At 46.6% G+C, this 17,859-nt stretch overlaps 1 protein-coding gene across 2 annotated transcripts in view; it reads left to right on the top strand.

Annotated features, from left to right (window-relative positions):
- GNAL (G protein subunit alpha L) overlaps positions 1-17,859 on the top strand; it is a 1,214,381-nt gene that overhangs the window by 1,112,192 nt on the left and 84,330 nt on the right. For both annotated transcript variants that reach the window (XM_069620481.1, XM_069620482.1), the window contains exons 7-9: positions 1,051-1,124; positions 14,143-14,201; positions 17,231-17,351. In XM_069620481.1, the coding sequence (XP_069476582.1) occupies positions 1,051-1,124; positions 14,143-14,201; positions 17,231-17,351 (254 nt within the window). The remainder of the gene's footprint in view (positions 1-1,050; positions 1,125-14,142; positions 14,202-17,230; positions 17,352-17,859) is intronic.

Genomic DNA, 17,859 nt, shown 5'->3' with positions numbered 1-17,859 from the left:
CCCAACACTCCACACACTATGACATCACTACATTCCATACAACAGTGATGTCACCACCTCACCTCAGATGCACATTACAACACTATGCTGGGCCGTTTTTCTGTTTATATTGTTTTCCCCAGTACCCATTTCATTGCTACTATAATGGTACTCCTACTTCTGGTCTCCTTTTTAAAAAAAGTTTTTGCCTTCTGTTTTTTCAACATTTTAACACCAAAATAATTGGCAAAAAAAAAGGGTTTTGACCCATCAGTTTTCCCAAAGTTGGTTGTTCAGGGGACTTGCTACATGTTAGCAGTAGCGATGAGCCGAGGATGTCCCAGTGAAATGGAGTACCTTGTTCACCCAAGAGCAGGGATGGAGGAGGCAGAGAAGTAGGGTCAGGGTTGGAAGAAGAGGGCTGGTTTATATAAGTGGAGCTTTAAGAGAAGAAGAGGTGGGTTGGGGGTTAAGGAAGGGAAGACTGCTGGGGATTTTGGGTGGAGAAGTAGTTTGAGTGGGAGTAGAAAGTGGTAGGATTAGTAAGAGCTCCTTGGTTAAAATGGCTCCAATTACTAAGAAAAGGGAGCAGTGTATTATGTATCATGCCGTTTTCACCCAGCTATTGCATGAGGTTTCGTGCTGTCATCATTGTGCTGTTTCCTCTTTGCTTTTAATAATTGGTTATGGTGACCTGTTGCCATCATACTAACTTATAATGTGTTTAGCCTGTGGCCAGTTAGTTTGGTCCTTGTTAGACGGCTTTGTCATGTGCTCTGTTTGGCCAGTAGCTCTATAGTAATCACAGGTAATGCACGTGATGTGGCTTAATGCATAAGGCTTCTGAATTCACATCAAAGCAAAAGGTGAGCAATGGGGGTCGCCTTTGATATGCTGCTCAGTCCCTGGGTAATTTATAGCTGCCAGTCAGACTCCTTGCAAGACCACTAGGTATCCTTCCTTGTCTTAAGATTTCTAGGTGTATTTCTGGAATTATATGTGACAATTCTGACCTTTTGATTTTGGGATGAAAGCTCACCAGTTTTTACAATTTTTATTTTTCTCTTGTAGGACCTTTTAAGATGCAGAGTTTTGACATCAGGGATTTTCGAAACGCGATTTCAAGTAGACAAAGTCAATTTTCAGTAAGTAGCTTTTTGCCATTTCTTTACAAGTGCAATTGCTCGGTAGAAAGTGTGAAGTTGTATCTTTTTCACGTGTTCCTAAAACTCCAAGCCAGTGGCTATTATGAAAAAGCAAATTCTCAATGTGCTGCAATGTGGTCAAAAGTGGATGAGCGGCAACGACGAGTGCAATCAACATGTAATCCTGCATCACATGTTACTGTTGCATGATCAAGCGGGCAGACATGCTGCAGTGGCCTCTCTTCCGCCACACACGAGCAGAGGCTAAAAGCTCATTTCAGCCTGTGGACCACTCCACAGTGCATGTACATTGACCAAGGTAAATATTGGGGCCATGCCAGGAATGTTTTATTGTATCAACGTAATTTGGGCTTGTTCTTTGGAACTGTAAATCATTCTTTGTTGTGAAGAGTATTTTTGGATTGAATTCAAACAGCACTGTGTAGCCCACCTCGTCACCATGCTGCTGTAACGCACGCCTGTAGGCACATTTTTAACAGATTAAAACAGTTGACAAAATATTTCCCATGCTGTCCCAACCCCCAGGAATGAACCCCGATTAATGTTTGGGGAAAGTCCGAAATGCTTTTTTGTTTACTGCTCTTTATTTTGGGTGTCTACTCTGAACCACCACAAGATCACCTCAAACCACCTACATCACTGTCACCTTTTAAACCATATCCGGGTTCGAAATTGCCAGGAGCTTTGAACTATTTAGCTCTTGGCTTTAGCCAGGGGGATACAAAGGAGAGTCCGCAGCCATCGCTTTTAGCTCACCGTACTTTTCACAAAGGAGGAATATCCATTTGCATATCAGTCTTTGTCCACAAGGGCAGTCCAGCACCGAAATGCCACGCAAACCTCCTTTGAACAAGAGTACCAACAGCAACCCCATACACATGTTTCAGCCTGGTTGGGCCTCATCAGTGAGGTGGAGCTGTGCGTCTCTGGGCACAGTGAGCAAGGGGTACACGTGTGGGTTCCCCCAGGTAACCTAGGGTGACCAACCCCAAGTTCCTTTCAAAAATACAAAAAAGGTAGCAGGCACCCCTCTCTAGAAAGAACATGGCATGATAACCTGTTATGTGTTTTCCCCCCACTTTGAGAGTCTATAGCCAAGGAGAGCCTGGTTTGCTTGCAGCCAACAACTAACAGGAGCTATAGTTGACTCCTCGGGCAAGTGGTGCCAAACACACATAGCTATTTGATATTACCTGTGTATTTTTGGGAATGTGTTTACAGGAGAATAAAGAACACACCTAAGGGACATTTAAAGCATATTTTATAATATGCATATGGACAACAAGTTAAAGTTTGCATCTTGCACTCATGAACATTTGCTGCTCGCTATGGGCTGACTCGTGGTTCCCAAGCGGTCGCTCCTGCCTAACGGGTGATGCCTGATACCCAGGAGCTGCTTATTTCTCCTGGTCAACAAATACCAATTTCGACTCCTGCACATTACCTTGCACATCATCATAACCTCACCATCACCAGCCACACTAATCACCATTGCCCCGAACACCACCCTGACTTTTTTAGTCTGTCGGCATCACAACCCACATCGGCACACAAGTCCATATTTGTGTTGCGGGAGGTTACATACCTGACAAACCGGAGAGAACAAATGCCGCCTAAATAATAGAAACTGCACCATCTTACAGCAGCGGCCATCGCACCCCCACATAAATGAGGTTTAATGAAAATATTGAATGCTTGCCAATCACTCACTGTCTCCTTGTTGTATAATTCTGTCTAAGATTGCCTAACGCTGTGTTTCTTTTCAGGCACCAATAGCTAACATTCTATTGCAGAACTACATCATATTGACAGCCCTAGCGAGCTATTTAATAAGCACCAAAATTGACCCAAACTATACACGATTAACCTTTCGATCACACAGAGATCTGCACCCCTCCCCATCACCAGAGACTCGCACCATGATAGGTCTTTTGGAAGCCAATGCACGCCAAACATCCCCAGAACTACGACCAATAATCACAAACTCTCCTACATCCCCTCCATACACCAAACACAAGCAGGCACATCGAGTGCAACTACAGTCATCCAAGCCTTTACCCCACAACATAAGCCATGACCGATCTCCCACAGGCCAGTGTTTCGGCATACTCCCTGACAATTTCTCTGTACCGCAACGTCGTGTAAATGGCAAAGGTCTGCTTAATCCTGCCTCTTCTGTCATCGGGTATTGTAGCTGGACACAAAGGCATATCTAACGACCCGCACTTGCCTTGCATAGTGGCACATGTACACCACTGATTTAATACACCAAGAGGAATAAAGTGAACACACGATTTTTAACAAATTTACACAATTTATAGCCCTTCCGAAATATCAGTTTCTTCATATCCAAATAAATCTCCAATATATTTCTTTTTCACCAAAGTGTGCAGTTACAGCTGCCGTTTGAAGATTAAGGAGTACAGATCTGTTCTCCCTGTCCTTTCACCTGAAGCCCTCCTGTGGGATTGCTGGCTGCTGCGTGCACCTGCCATCATCACTTCTTTCTTCTGTGGCTGTGGCCGTAGTGCATCTCAGGCAATGCAAAGGCTGTCTCTGGGTTGCGTTAGAATAAACCTGAATTGCTAACGTAGCTCACTGATGGCACTACCGATGATTCTTTCGAATGACGCTAGGTGGGGGTACAAGTTATTGGTGGCCCACTTTATCACTGCAATATACCTGAAGCGGTTTATAATCAAAGGTTCGAATACAAAAGGATTGAATGCAATACTTTCGAAACAAAAGGATCTAAAAATAAAAATTCAAATGCCCTTTTTTTGGTGGGGGGGGTCCCCCAAACCCCTGTTTTTTGGGGAAAATACCACTAATTTTTCCTATACGAAACCAAAAAAATAAAAACATTAAAAAAGGGCAATCGAACATTTTTTTCGATCCTTTTGTTTCGAACATATTGCATTTCGAAACTTTGTATTTGTAACTTTGACTGGAGACCACCTGAAGCATCGTCTGAGTCCTGTGCTCAATGGGCAGATAACAGCACTGTTGATCAACATGAAGCAAACTTTACTGCTGTGTCACTTTTTTTTTTATTTCTTTGTTTTCTTTTAACAACAACAAAACACATAACATACAAACAACCTTAACATAAATGGCTTATTGGCACTTTGTACGGATCTTGCCCTTCCATTGTATTTTCATGGTTTCCCCAACGACCTTGTTAGGTCAGTCCGGACCTCCCGTTGGGTCGAGCACCAGGTCTGGTACACATAATGTTCTATTCTTGGGCTTCGTGCTTGGCCTTACTATTTTGTCTATGGACCCTCTGTTTCCGAGGGATCTTCGGAGTTTCCCTCCTCCGGGTGGCCAAAGAGGTCTTGTATTAGTGTGTGCCATGCAGTCAACTTGTGTGCAGTTTCACCTTCCCCTCTTATCACTGCTCTTGTCCACACCACTGTCTCTGCCTGCGTCCATTTCTGAAGGTCTGACCACCATGCTTCTACACGCGGGCCCTCCTTTGACTTCCATGTCATTGCTATCCTTCTCTTGGCCAGTATACTTATTAAATCTTTCATCTTCGCAAGATGCGATTCGTGCTTACCCCCTCTCGAGAAGAGGCCCATTATTAGGTACTTTTCGGGGTATTCCACCTGGATTTGAAGTCCGCTTTCTGCTATCTTGAGTCTGATCCCGTCCCAGAACTCTTGTATCACTGGGCAGGACCAGAACATGTGTACCATGTCCGCTTCTTCCGACGAACAGCGGGGTCACCCGCTCTGGCCTCCCATCTGGACTTTATTCATCTTTTTGGGTGCGAGATACGCTCCGTGCGTTACATATAGCTGCGCCTGCCTAAATCTTTCATTTCTGGATACCTTTTTTGGGCATCGTAGGGCCCTGGTCCATTCTTGATCGTTGAGGGGTCTCCCCAACTCCTCCTCCCAACGTTGCCTCGTGTGTTGTTCCTGTGGGTTTTTGACTTTCATTAGCTGTTCATATAACCTGGAGGTTGTGTGCGTTCCCTCTGCAATGTCATACCATACGTCTAATGCCGTTTCCTCATCCTGGTCTTCCCAATCTGGCCATCTTCTCGTGATGTTTCTCAGCATGCCGGTATATAGGATAAATTGACCCACATGTATTTCATATTTGTCTACCATTTCGTGGAAGTCCGCCCACCTTCCCTGCCTTCTCAGGTTTCTGATTTGTGCTACACCTTTAGCCTCCCAGTGTGCTCGATATGTTGCTAATGTATTTTTGTTCCCTCCCAGGAGACCCGCTAGAGGGATTTGCGTCGACTGCAGATCTTTTACCCCTTGGAGTTTCCACACTCTTTTCCATAAATCCACTGCAATGTTGAGCATGTTCGGCAGGGTTCTGAGCCGGGGTCTTTCGAGCCATAGTATTTCCCTTAGATAATACTGTTTCAGTGCTGGCTGGAAAATACGTGTGTCTATTGTATCGTCTTCCCCCAGCCATTTTACTGGAAATTGCAGCTGCCCTGCTAAGTAGTACCTCTCGAAGTCTGGTAGTCTGATACCCCCCTCTTCGTTGTCCTTCTGCAGGGTCCTTATTGCGATCCTATTTCTCCCTCCCCCCATAGGAATGAACACGTTATCGTGTTTAGTTTAGTGAAGAAGGCCCTGGGTATGCTGTATGGGATGTTCGTGAGGAAGTATAAAAGGCGGGGCAGCACCACCATTTTCAGGAGGGCTGTTCTTCCCATCATTCCGAGTGGGAGTGTCCCCCAGAAGGTCATTGACCGCTGTGTTCTTTCTAGAGCGACAAGCGTGTTGGATGCATGGGTATCAGCGGTGTCATGATGTATCCTTATACCCAAATATTTGAAGGTGCGGGGCGCCCATGTCAGACCCAGGTCCGGCAGACACTGTGGGGGGACGTGTTTTAGACCTGCCAAGGGGAAGAGGATTGACTTCTCTCTATTAATCGCTATGCCCGAAAGCCTGGTGCACGCCCCGATCGCTTCTAGGAGGCAGGGTAGGTTTGTGGTTGGCTTGCTTACGAATAGGAGCATATCATCCGCATATAGCGAGATTTGGTGGAGTACCCCATCTATGTCCAGTCCAGTGTCTCTATATTCTGCTCTAAGGAATACCGCAAATGGCTCTAGTGCCAGAATATATAACATTGGCGATAGCGGGCAGCCCTGCTTGGTTCCCCTATGTATCTTCCACTCCTTGGAAATGCATCGCCCAGTTTTCACCCTTGCTCTGGGTTCCTTATATAATAACCTGATCCATCGGAGGTACCCCTCCCCAATACCAAAGTGGGCGAGTACACCCACCAGCCATTCCCAACGCACAGAATCGAAAGCTTTGACAGCGTCCAAAGACACGATTACGCTCTCGTCTTGCAGTTGATTTGTCTCATCTATCATGTGGTGAAGTCTGCAGAGGTTCCAGGACGTGTTCCTTCCCGGAACGTAGCCCGTTTGGTCCGGGTGGATCAGCGTGGGTATTACCTGTTTTAAGCGGTTGACTAGGACTGCCGTTAGTAATTTAGCGTCCTGATTAATAAGGGATATCGGCCTATAGGAGGCGCATTTCCTAGGGGGCTTCCCTGGTTTGAGAATCAGGACAATTATTGATTCTGACAGGCTTGTCGGGAGACGCATAGTCTCATTACGTCTTGGAATGTCTCTAGTAGTTTCGGGGCAATGGCGCTCTTGTACGTCATGTAGAACTCTCCCGGAAGCCCATCCGGGCCCGGGGTTTTGCCGGTGGGAAGTTCTCTGATCACAGTCTCTATTTCTTCCACTGTGAGGGGTGCATCCAGTAGCTGAACCTGTTCTTCCTCTAGCCTCGGCAACCCTATTTCTACCAGTGCATCTGCTATGTCCTCCGGGTCTATTTCCGGATTCGGGGTGTACAGTTGCTCATAGAAACGCGCAAACATAGCGTTAATGTGCTCTTGGTCCCTGATCTCTGTCCCGGTGTGGTCTTCTAGCACCGTTATGGGATCTTTTTTACTCTCCTGTCTGGTGAGCCAGGGCAGGAGCCTACTAGGTTTATCCCCTTCCGCGTGTAACCGCTGTAGGTACCTCCCATAGTTTAGCCTCCCTAGTTTTTCCCAGAGCAACATACATTTAGTCCGCAGCTCTATCAGCTCTCCCGGTTCCTCCCCCTCTAGCCCCGCTCGTCGTTCTCTCAATTCGATCACCCTCTCGAGTTCATTCAACTCCCTCATGGCCGCTCCCGTCAATCCTCCTGTTTTGCCTATTGCCGCTCACCTTATTACCACCTTAAATGTGTCCCATAATACAGCGCCACTCTCAACACTGCCCTTGTTCTGCTCGAAATAATCATCGATCACCTCCTGGAGGTGTTCCTCAAACTCACCCTCTCTCAGGGCCTCTGCTCGAAGTCGCCATGTTGGGATAGGGGCTTTCCTATTGGTGTGTGCCCATGTCGCCACTATTGGGGCATGATCAGAGAGTGTGCGTGCTTTAATGGTGATTCCCGTGATATCTTGTAGTGATTCCCTGCCCGCGAATTTATAGTCTATATGTGTGAATGTTCCATGTGGTGCGCTATAGTGTGTATAACCCCTCCCCTCCCCATGTACCTGCCTCCATACGTCCGCTAGCTGTAGCTGCTTCAGGATCCTATGCAGTTCTTTGGCTTGGGGCGCCGGCTTCTTTTGTTTATTATCAGACATGTCGATGAGGGGATTCAAGGTGCAGTTGAAGTCGCCGGCCCAGATGAACGTAGCCTCCCTATATTGCGCTAACTTGGGCGCTAGCTTTTTGAAGAAGTCCGTTGCATCAGTATTCGGTGCGTAGGTGTTGACCAGGCACACCTCTTTGTTTTCTAGCATGCCATGCACCAATACCAGCTGCCCCTCTGTGTCAATCTCCTGCTTGAGTAGCTAGAACGGGACCCCCGGGGCAATCCATATTAGTACTCCTCGTGCGTAATTTGAATATGTGGCACTGTATATCTGTCCTCCCCATTTCTTATCCACCTTGGCCTGTCTGTCTCTTGTGAGGTGTGTCTCCTGTAACATCGCTATCTTAATTTTCATCCGGTTTAGCCAGGCATAAACCCTAAGTCTCTTGACGCATTGAGTCCTCTCACATTCCAGGTGGCTATTGTCAATTTGTCTGGTACTATGATCTTCTTTGTTTGCCTGACTTCATTATCCCACTGCCGTGTCCTTGCACCCTGTCCTTTGGTCTCCTCGTACCTATCTCCCTCGGTGTCCTGGTCCTGGATCCTTGCCTCTTGATGCAGCCACTGCCGCTGTCACATGGTTCCTGCCCCATGTTACTCCGGTCGCTTATTGTCTGTATTATTTTAATGTCCTTTACAATAGTCCTTCCGTAGTATGTGCCATGTGCTGCCCATTCTCTCCATTCAACGTCCTTAACTTCAACAGAAACTGGAAAACTAACGCCCAGCCACCCTCCCCCTGCTCGGCTCCGCCGCTTTTCTCGTCATGCTCCTGTGAGGGGGGGCAGACTCGCCGCAGCGTGATCCCTTAAAACTGACATCCAAACTAGTAGTTCATTCTTCCCGGGGGCGCCGCTTCTCTCAGCCAACACAGCTAAAGTGGGGCTGATTGCTCCTCTATGCTTTCTTCTAGCTTCTTTTAACTTATGTAATGCTTATTTTCTTTGTTCCAGGTTGCCTTTGTTACTCCTCATCGGGGTCTATTTCCGGGATTGCTAGCGTTTCTCTGCCTCAGCTGAGGGATGCCTTGTGAGTCCATCCAACTGTGGGCCTCTTCGGTGGAGTCGGAAAAACATGTTTTGCCTTGGTGTATCACCTTGAGATTATCAGGGAACAGGAGCATGTATCTCACCCCCGCGGTCCTTAGGCGTTCTTTTGTTGGGCCGAATTGTGCCCGTTGCCTCTGAACCATGGCCGTATAGTCCGGATACATTGTAATGTTGGAAGAGTTTCTGATGATTCCCCCCCCCCTTGAGAACGCAAGTATTTTCTCCCTGTCTTTGTAGTTCATGATCCTAGCAATCCTCGCTCTCGGGGGGGGCACCCGACTGGGGTCTTCCGGTCAGGGCTCTGTGTGCCCTTTCTACCACAAAGCCCTGGGATAGTACACCTACTCCGACCTCCTGGAGGAGCTTGTTTTCCATGTACTCAGTGGGGTCTTTGCCTTCCTCACCTTCCGGAATTCCAATTATGTGGATGTTGTTCCTCCGCGCTCTCCCCTCCGCGTCTTCCGCTCTCCTTTCCAGAACCTTAATTCTCTGGAATACCTCCGACATCTGTGTCTGCATTACAGCAACCCCTGCCGTATTTTGCTGCACCTGCTGTTCCATCGCCGTCACTCTCTCTGTTCCTTGCGTCCTGGTGGAGGAGGCCCACATCTACCATTACTGTATCCAGTTTATTTTCTAGAGATGCTTTCAGAGCCCCTATTGCTGTGTCCATTTAGTTTTCGAGGGATGCTTTCATGGAGGCGATTGCCTCCAGTATCGTGCCTTCGTTAGCGGCTTCCGCTGGGCGTGAGGTGTCATCTGCGGCTGCTGCCTTGTCCGCTGACGGCGACAGTTTGTGTCTGGATGCCTTCGTAAAGGTTTCCATGCTTACTTGATTGGTTTTCCCTTCTGTTTTCTTGTTTGGCATTGCGGGGGTACCGTCCTCTGCCTGTGTTGCCAGTACCAGTCAAGGCTGTGCCCCACGTGCTGTATCCCCTGTTTCTTCCCCCACCCTGCTCTTCCTGCCCCTCAGTGTTTGCGGGTCTCTCCGGCGTATGTTTCTCGGGCACCTTCCACCTTGTAATAGGATTATTACACTCTTCCGGCAGGTATATACGTTGGGCCCTCGTTGCATCCAGACGCTTTTTGCTGTCGGATGTCGGCTGTCGGATGGCGCCTCGGGCTCAGGCCTTTCCCGTGCCTGCTGCGTGTGTCTCCGTGTTGCCTGTGTTGCGTATGAGCGCTCCGGGAGCCACCTCACCGTATCAGGGGGTAGGTTCAACCCTATGTCGGTGTTCGCCGGCACTGGGGTTCGGCTTCATTATTCATACAGGCGTACTCTTTCCTTCAGCCTCACCGCCTACTCTGTGGTGCAGCTTTGTGTGCCGCTGACCCCCTCACTGGGTTTCGCGGGTGGGATTGGCCGTTCGGAGAGTGTACGCTTTGATCCCCATCTGCGTCCTCGGGTCTCCTCTGTCTTGCCGTCTTTCTCCTCCGGTGGCGCCGGTCTCTGTAGGTTGTGTACTGGCGTCCCCGTCGACGCCTCCGGGCCTCTCCCGCTTCTGCGTCCCACTTCCACCGGTCGCTCTGATCTTCACGCCGTAGGGTTGACTCAGGCTCGGGTCTGCCCTGCGCTGGTTCTGCGTTATGCGCGGGATGTGTCCCTCTCGCCGATCGTGTAGATTCTCCGGCTCACTCTGTATTACGCGGCCGGGGTGCTCGCGCGTCCGCCATTTTGATTTCGCGGGACGATTCCTCTCCGGCGGTCTATCTTCTTTTCCACCGCCCGGTTTTCTCCGGGGGCTTCGCCGGGTGGGCAGCAGGTGTTCCGGTCTCTGTGGAGAGACTTTGGCGGAACCAATTTATGCTAGTTTTTATCAGATTTTGTCAGGATCGCTCCGGAGCTCCTCAGCGGCACGTCTCACTACATCGGCTGCTTAGCCACACCCCCTGCTGTATCACTCTTTAGTTGCCTTTACCCCAATGGACTAGGTTGTCCCCTATCATGGAGAGTTATGTATGCCATGTTTTTGTCAAGTTGATACTGAGGGCGATGAGAGCCGGCTTTACCTAGGTGGTCCAAGGTGTAAATCTGGACCCAAGTCTGTGTCTCCCAGTTTTAATGTATGATTCTACTAATACATCAGAACAGGACACTGGAATTGTGGTAACTAATGCATGGCAATAAGACTTGCACTATGATTAGTACTGATGCCTTGATTGGTACATGCACATTGTTTTCAATGCATCAGCTGGGATCCCAGCCGGACTGTTAGCATCTTTTGTTATCCGAGCATCATCTACATACCTCAAAATTAGTGAAATTTAGCATATGACGGATCTATTCAAATAAATGTTCTTTATGTAAGATAAAGACCCAGATGCTGGCCTTTGTGTGTGCTGGGTACAAAAACCGATTATTATGGGCCATCAGGACAGGTTACCATTGATTGTCTCAAGGGCCGCTCATGCATATTTTCATATCTTTACGTTGTTTTGCTAGAAGGTTGTCATGTTCCCTTTACTCGTTGGCTTTTCTTTTCCTCTCCAAGATCTGCTGTCTTTGCTTGCCTATGGTCAGCATTGTAGCAACTCATTTATTTGGGGACCTGATATTTAGTTCTAAGGGAATGAGACTGTGACACCAAATTAGAAAGCACCTGCCTCATCAAGTGTTTCTTCTGTATGGGACCCAGTATTTAGCACTCCTTCAAGTACGAATGTAGCTGTGTTCACAGATGACCATTCAGCCAAATAATGCAGGGGCTATTTCACTGGTAACCTATTATCAGCCAGTTTGTCACTTTAAGGTTGCTTGATTATCAGGGTGAACAAAATCAGTGGTGATCACTTTGTGCTTGTAATGTGTTTTTATTGAATCCATAATTCCTTCTAGGAGTGTCTTCCGAATCCATGTTCTTGTTATTGAGAACACTTGTACTGTTTTTCATGGATCCATGGTGCATTGCCACAGACCGGTTTTGCCAAGTCCTGCCTTCTCGGGCCGGCTTTCCCACACGCCAATATATCCATGATCTGTTTTGCTCCGCGCAAGCACAGAGCAAAACAGCCATAAAGCGCCAAATGCATCAATGCAATCAAACAATTCTTAACTAAAGAAAACTGTCTATCAATAGCAAGAGCTACCATAGGCACAAAACTTGACTATTGTAACGCTCTCCTAGCCGGCACCTCTAAAAATAACCTAATCAGACTTCAGGTCACTCAGAATGACGCACTGAGAGCAGCCCTAAGTATCTCTAAAAGGGAGCACATCTCACAAGCAAGACAATCTGTTCACTGGCTCCCTGTCAAAGAAAGTATAACATTCAAGATCCTTACTACAACTCACAAATGCCTCCATCATACAGCACCACCTTATCTTTCAGACACCCTCCACAGACCCGCTTCCTCCAGACCCACGAGACTACGCTATACCAACCAATTTACTGTACCATGAATTAACAAGGATTCAGCGGGAGGCCTAGGCTTCCCTTACATTGCACCCAGACTCTGGAACAAGCTCCCCCACACCTTAAGAGCTGAAAGCTCTCTTACAGTCTTTAGAAAAAAATCGCAAAACCTCTCTCTTTAATTAAAATTTCACTACCTCTACCAGATCCCTACACACTGCCAATGTCTTGTATTTTTGCTAGTATGTATCTCTTAGTATGTAACTAAGTTCTTTACTATATATTACATATGCAACTAAGTCCTCCTTGTCTGTAACCAGCGCCACAATGCCTCAGGGCTGTTTTCTGTGCGCTTAACAAATACGAATAAATAAAGAGCTGCCAGTGTTCAGAAAGGCCTAGAAACCCATCCTTAAATAGGTGTGATTACAGGATCACACACCCTCATGTGTTAATTTTAATTCTAGTATAAAAGGCATAACTCTTAATGAACTGAGGCATCTGAAAGAGGAAGATCTGTTGCCAGTTGCCAACCCGCCATCTCCCAGGCATTTTCAAAGTCTCTACTAAACAAGGCGGGAATGGCCTGTATTTGTGGGCAGCCTCCACGTACTGAACTATTTGAAGCATCTACTTGGTTATCCGTGCTCTCGGTCTATAAACATTACTGATGAAAGAAGGCTTTGGTCATCCAGTGCTCACAATAACCATAAAGTCTCCTTTACATACCAAGTACCCCCAGTTTGATATTGCCTGGTCATCTATATAAAGGATGTTATTGTATATTTAATAAAGTATACGGTATATTGTGTGCAGAGCTGGAGAAAAAAGTTGTAGCTAACAATGTTTCCCACACAGTTTCCTATTGGAGTTCCCTACAATCTGTACAGTGTCCCGTTCCTGAAATATCAAGATATAACTTTGTTTTTTGTCTGAAAAGAATGAAAGGAGTGGCACTTGGCATGATGACCACTATGGGCTTGTGCATCAGTTACTCAGGGAGCAACGTCACACTGCATCGCCACGCATACTCACCAGGAGAGCACACACTCACACACTCCAAGGCAGAAAGTAAGGCAACGAGGCAGGTCGACAGTTTTGTACTCCCGCCCTTTCTCCTCGACATCCCACAGCCACTGTAAATGATCCCACGAGAAGATTGCCTCCACCGGGTTGTGATGACATAGATGCACTATATACGATCACATACCATACATAACCTTAGCATGATGGAGGTGGATGTTGGATGTTTAAAATGTGTGACTATTGATGCCACCCAGACTGGAAAACTATTGAGAAGTAGCAAATTAGCGGCTAATGGCAAATAATGAGGACACTTGAGGCAATGCAAGTTGCAGTAAGGGATCTTGGAGACCACCAGTGGCCTAAAGTGAGTTGAGTGTAGATTTTCATGTTGGATATCTAGTCGCAGCTTGAACAATGGAGCTCTTTGGTTATGAGTTGCTATCAACCCAGTGGTTTCGGGAGGACAGGGAAAAATGTGAGATTGAGTAATAGGTGGCCATGGTTAGCAGCTAGTGTGTGAGGAAGCGCCAGGAAGCAAACACAAGGGTGGGAAAAGTTGGAGAGTAGTGTAGTTAATGAGGAAGAGCAGAATTTGTGGTGATAGCCCATTTACGGATCGATATCGGTTTGCTAGTAGTATAATGCCTCTTGTAAAGGTGCAGCCAGCCACATTACTATTTGCTTGATGCTTCTATTTGCAAGCTTGGTTGAGGCATCACAGATGAAGAACTAGATGCTGCAGAAGGAACCATAAGTCATAGGAGGACATGTTTTTTCATAAACCTGTAACTCGGTTTTTGATGCATGGTCAACATTCAGAAACAAATGCTCTGTAACGGTTTGAATACGGTTTGAATACTATGTTGCTCTGTTCACATTTCTAACCCGCTGTGTTTATTGTATGACTTTTTAACAGCATGTTTGATGTAGGTGGACAAAGGGATGAAAGACGGAAGTGGATCCAGTGTTTTAATGGTAAGTTGAATTATTCTCTCACTTAGCAGCACATATGTATGCGAATGTCAAAATGGGTGCACATTGACGCATGTGTGCGTTCCTAACTACTTTGGCCTCCATTTTGCAGCCCCCTCTGCCACTTAGCTATCCCTGAACCCAAACTGGTTAATGGCACTCTTCAGTGCCTTCATGAGTGTCTCTCCATTTAACACCTGGGAGCTCTGTTGGGCACGACCACCTGTCCAGGTATATCCCGAACACTGCTCCTATTGCACCATGTCTCGGTAATGCCAATGAGAGTCGATCAATGTTCTGCCATCAAGGCGTGTGAGCATTGGCACACTGTGCCTTCCAGTATGCTCGCTCTAGACCATGCATCTTCCCTCTGGTTTGCACTGCTTTGTTTTTGAAGATATTTCAATATATGCTCTGTTCACATGGATAGGGAATTTGCATCAATACAAAATAGCTTCCTTCAGTTTTAACCTCTGAGAGCATACCCTCTGCCAAGGGAGCACGGAAGATGCTCAGTGTTAGCTTTATGGACAAACACACAGGAGGATAGCTCAAGGGCAACGTGCTCGCCTTGGAAGCAAGACGACTAGGAGCAACACAGGGTTGATCCCCGGGTCTGCGCTTAGAAACTTCTGGATATTAAGCGCGTTATAAATGACCAATTACAATTACATGTGAGGCAGTGAGGTCAATATTTTGGGGGAAATAGAACCACCTTCTCTGCCCAAGTATTGATGCATTTCTGACACTTAGCCACCACATAGTAAGGTCATGTTGCATGCATACTTGGCAAAACCTGTAAAACCAAATCTAGTCAACGCTGTCGTGTGTTAGTTAGCATGTTACCACTTACAGTTGAACTTTGATTGCAAAACGGCGTAGATTTGGAAAAAACACGCTTTTTTTTCTTCTGATGAGTGCCCTTTTGCTCCTGCATACACCGATAGAGTAGGAAACGGAGCGTGTGCATTTGCAAACTCCATGAGGGGAAACAGCTTCTCTGCCTGCATCTGACTGATGCAAGTGGTGCGGCTGGAATGCCCACGCATTCCCGCCTGCTTTTGACAACTGAAAAAGGCGGCACACATAGAGAAGAAATGCCGTGACGACCACCTGCCTGCCTCCCCTCCACTCATATTCAAGGTGGGATGGCAAAAAGGCACCCGGGGCTCTCTGGATTCCTGTGTTGATTGGATATCAGAAAATGGTACTGCACCAGTCAGTATTCATCCACAGCACACGGTTACCGACTTCCTGAATTTGTTCCTGAAAGCTTGCATGATATCATTTGGTACACGTCAATTGTGTGGCAACCCGCTGGGGCATGGCATGTGAGGTACTCTGTACCCATTGCTGAACACTACACCGTTTCATGGACAACTCTCGGCATCATGGCGTTGTGTACTTCACAAGTTTGCAATATTGTGATGCTTTCTAAACACGTTACAAGATGCCGCTAGAGTGAGAAACTAAGTACACGTGTGATGCTGTGTGTTCAGTTGCCTGGATCTAAGACTTTCAAATGATCCTCATGCATGTTGCTGTTAACGTGGTCGTTACTCATGACCAAACGAGGGGAAACTATGCTGTACAAAAAGAGATACAATGTACTGTGTTTAACAGTGCTTCCACTGTACCCGCGCACACATTCTGCACACCAAAACACTCGCTAGTCTGGCAGCTGTGTGTGCACTTTACACACACATCGTGTTTCTTGTCACCGAACGTACACACGCAGGCACTAACACGTGCCTGCCCACGTTTATGAGAAAAGCAATCGTTAAAATCAAAATAGATGTATGCAGGTTTGACTAACCCAGCTTTTGTAAAACAAAAACAAAAAAAACACAAAAAAATTGTATGTTTGGTGGTCAGCATAACAGTAGTTATACACTGTTCTTCCCCCACCTGCTATTGTCTCTTTTTGAAGCAGACTCCAGGTTTTGTTTGTGGCTTTATTTGTGTGTGAAGTCTCTCTCAACTGAGTGTCCTTTGGGGCATGGGATGTCCATATCACATTTTCTTATTATTTTGTTAAATATGGAAAATAAATAATTTTGAAAAGGAAGGAGAGTAGCTAGAAGGAGGTGATGGCAAAAAGCACAGAGTGAGCAGTACAAGTGGACAGACCTCAACACTGTCTAGACAAGCCATAGAGCAGTGGAGGCAATAGAAGGTGGTTGGCGACAGCGGGGTGAGCAGTTGTGTAAGACCAAGGCTACTTAGCAAGAATGGTTGGAGGTTTAGTTCGACTGGGTCCAAGCCCTATGAGACCTCTAGTCCAGACAGAACTGAAAGAAACCCTGAGAGTAAGACCAGCTGGTAGCCAAGCAACAACCAGATCTTGTGGTGCCAGCAAGGTCACTTATGAAAATAAAGAAATCTTTCTGACAGCAAGAAAGGGCGAATGATCATGGGTTTAAGTTTCCCAGTGACACCCAAGCCACACCTTGGAAGAGTGGCGAGTCCCCAAGAACACTAACCGCTCTTATCGAGCAGTCCGGAACCAAAGAACTACTGGCCAAAATAATATCACACTTGCTAATGGTTGGGAGATGGGAGGCATCAAATGTGGCACACGGGGGGCACATCCGACATCTCGAGGGCACACTATGGCTGTTGAGTCTCTTGAGGGTACACTAGTTGTCAACTTGGGGATCAGTAGATGAAGCATTTGTACCACGCTCAGATCGAATGAGCAGTGCAATTTGGACGAGCTGGAATCATTTGTGGAAAAGGACCATGCATTTGAGAATGAGCGTAGAAAAGGGCAGGGGGAGGGGGAGGAAGGCCTTTCGAAGATCCAACTTTGATGGCACCCTTCGGAGTGCCAGAAAGGGATCCGTTTTGTGCTTTTGAAAATGGAGGCATGGGGAGTTCCATAAATATTATTTAATCTGCACTATATTGAGGCATAAACGTAGTTCAGGATGAGCAGGACAGGAAATGTTTTTGTAAAATGGAAATCTTACATTTGACATTGTAATCTATAATTATCTTCTAAATACTGTTTCCTATTTGTTTTCATCCAGATGTTACAGCTATAATATTTGTCGTGGCCTGTAGCAGTTATAACATGGTAATAAGGGAAGACAACAACACAAACCGACTACGAGAAGCCTTGGACCTCTTCAAAAGTATCTGGAACAACAGGTAAAAGACAAGATTCTTCTTCATCTGTTTCTGTACCCTCGAGAGGCGCTTGGGGAAGAGTGGTAACCATCCACATCCTAGTGAGGAGCACAGTTTCTTTGGACTGCTGTGTATATCCAGAATCGTTCTGGCATTCTGTCTGGGGAAGTCAGATGGTTGCCGCACATTTACAGTTGCGTTTTCTTTCCTTATCTACCACAATTGCATTATGTTGGGGCTAGACCCCCAGAAAGGGCTCACTGTGTAATGTGATATCTAGTGAGATTGCCTGGGTAAAAAGAGGCTGCGAGTTCTTGTTCCTGAGCGTCAATGAGAATAGCTACTTTTGGCTCTCTTTAACCCCTCATAACTCACAGCCTGTACATCTTAGTCAGAATGCACTATGCTTTCATGAGGTCCAAGCTGCCCCACTTTCTGACTTCACAAGTTAAACCTGGAATGTGTCGAACATTTTGCTTCCTACCCTATTCTATTTGTCCTGGTTTCTTTCATCCTAGATAAGAACATT

This window comes from Ambystoma mexicanum, chromosome 5q (assembly GCF_040938575.1).
Source record: "Ambystoma mexicanum isolate Mex_15411 chromosome 5q, UKY_AmexF1_1, whole genome shotgun sequence".
In the NCBI taxonomy this organism is placed as follows: Eukaryota; Metazoa; Chordata; class Amphibia; order Caudata; family Ambystomatidae; genus Ambystoma; species Ambystoma mexicanum.
Note: the sequence above shows the minus strand (reverse complement) of the source record. Positions and strands in the feature narration are given on the sequence as shown.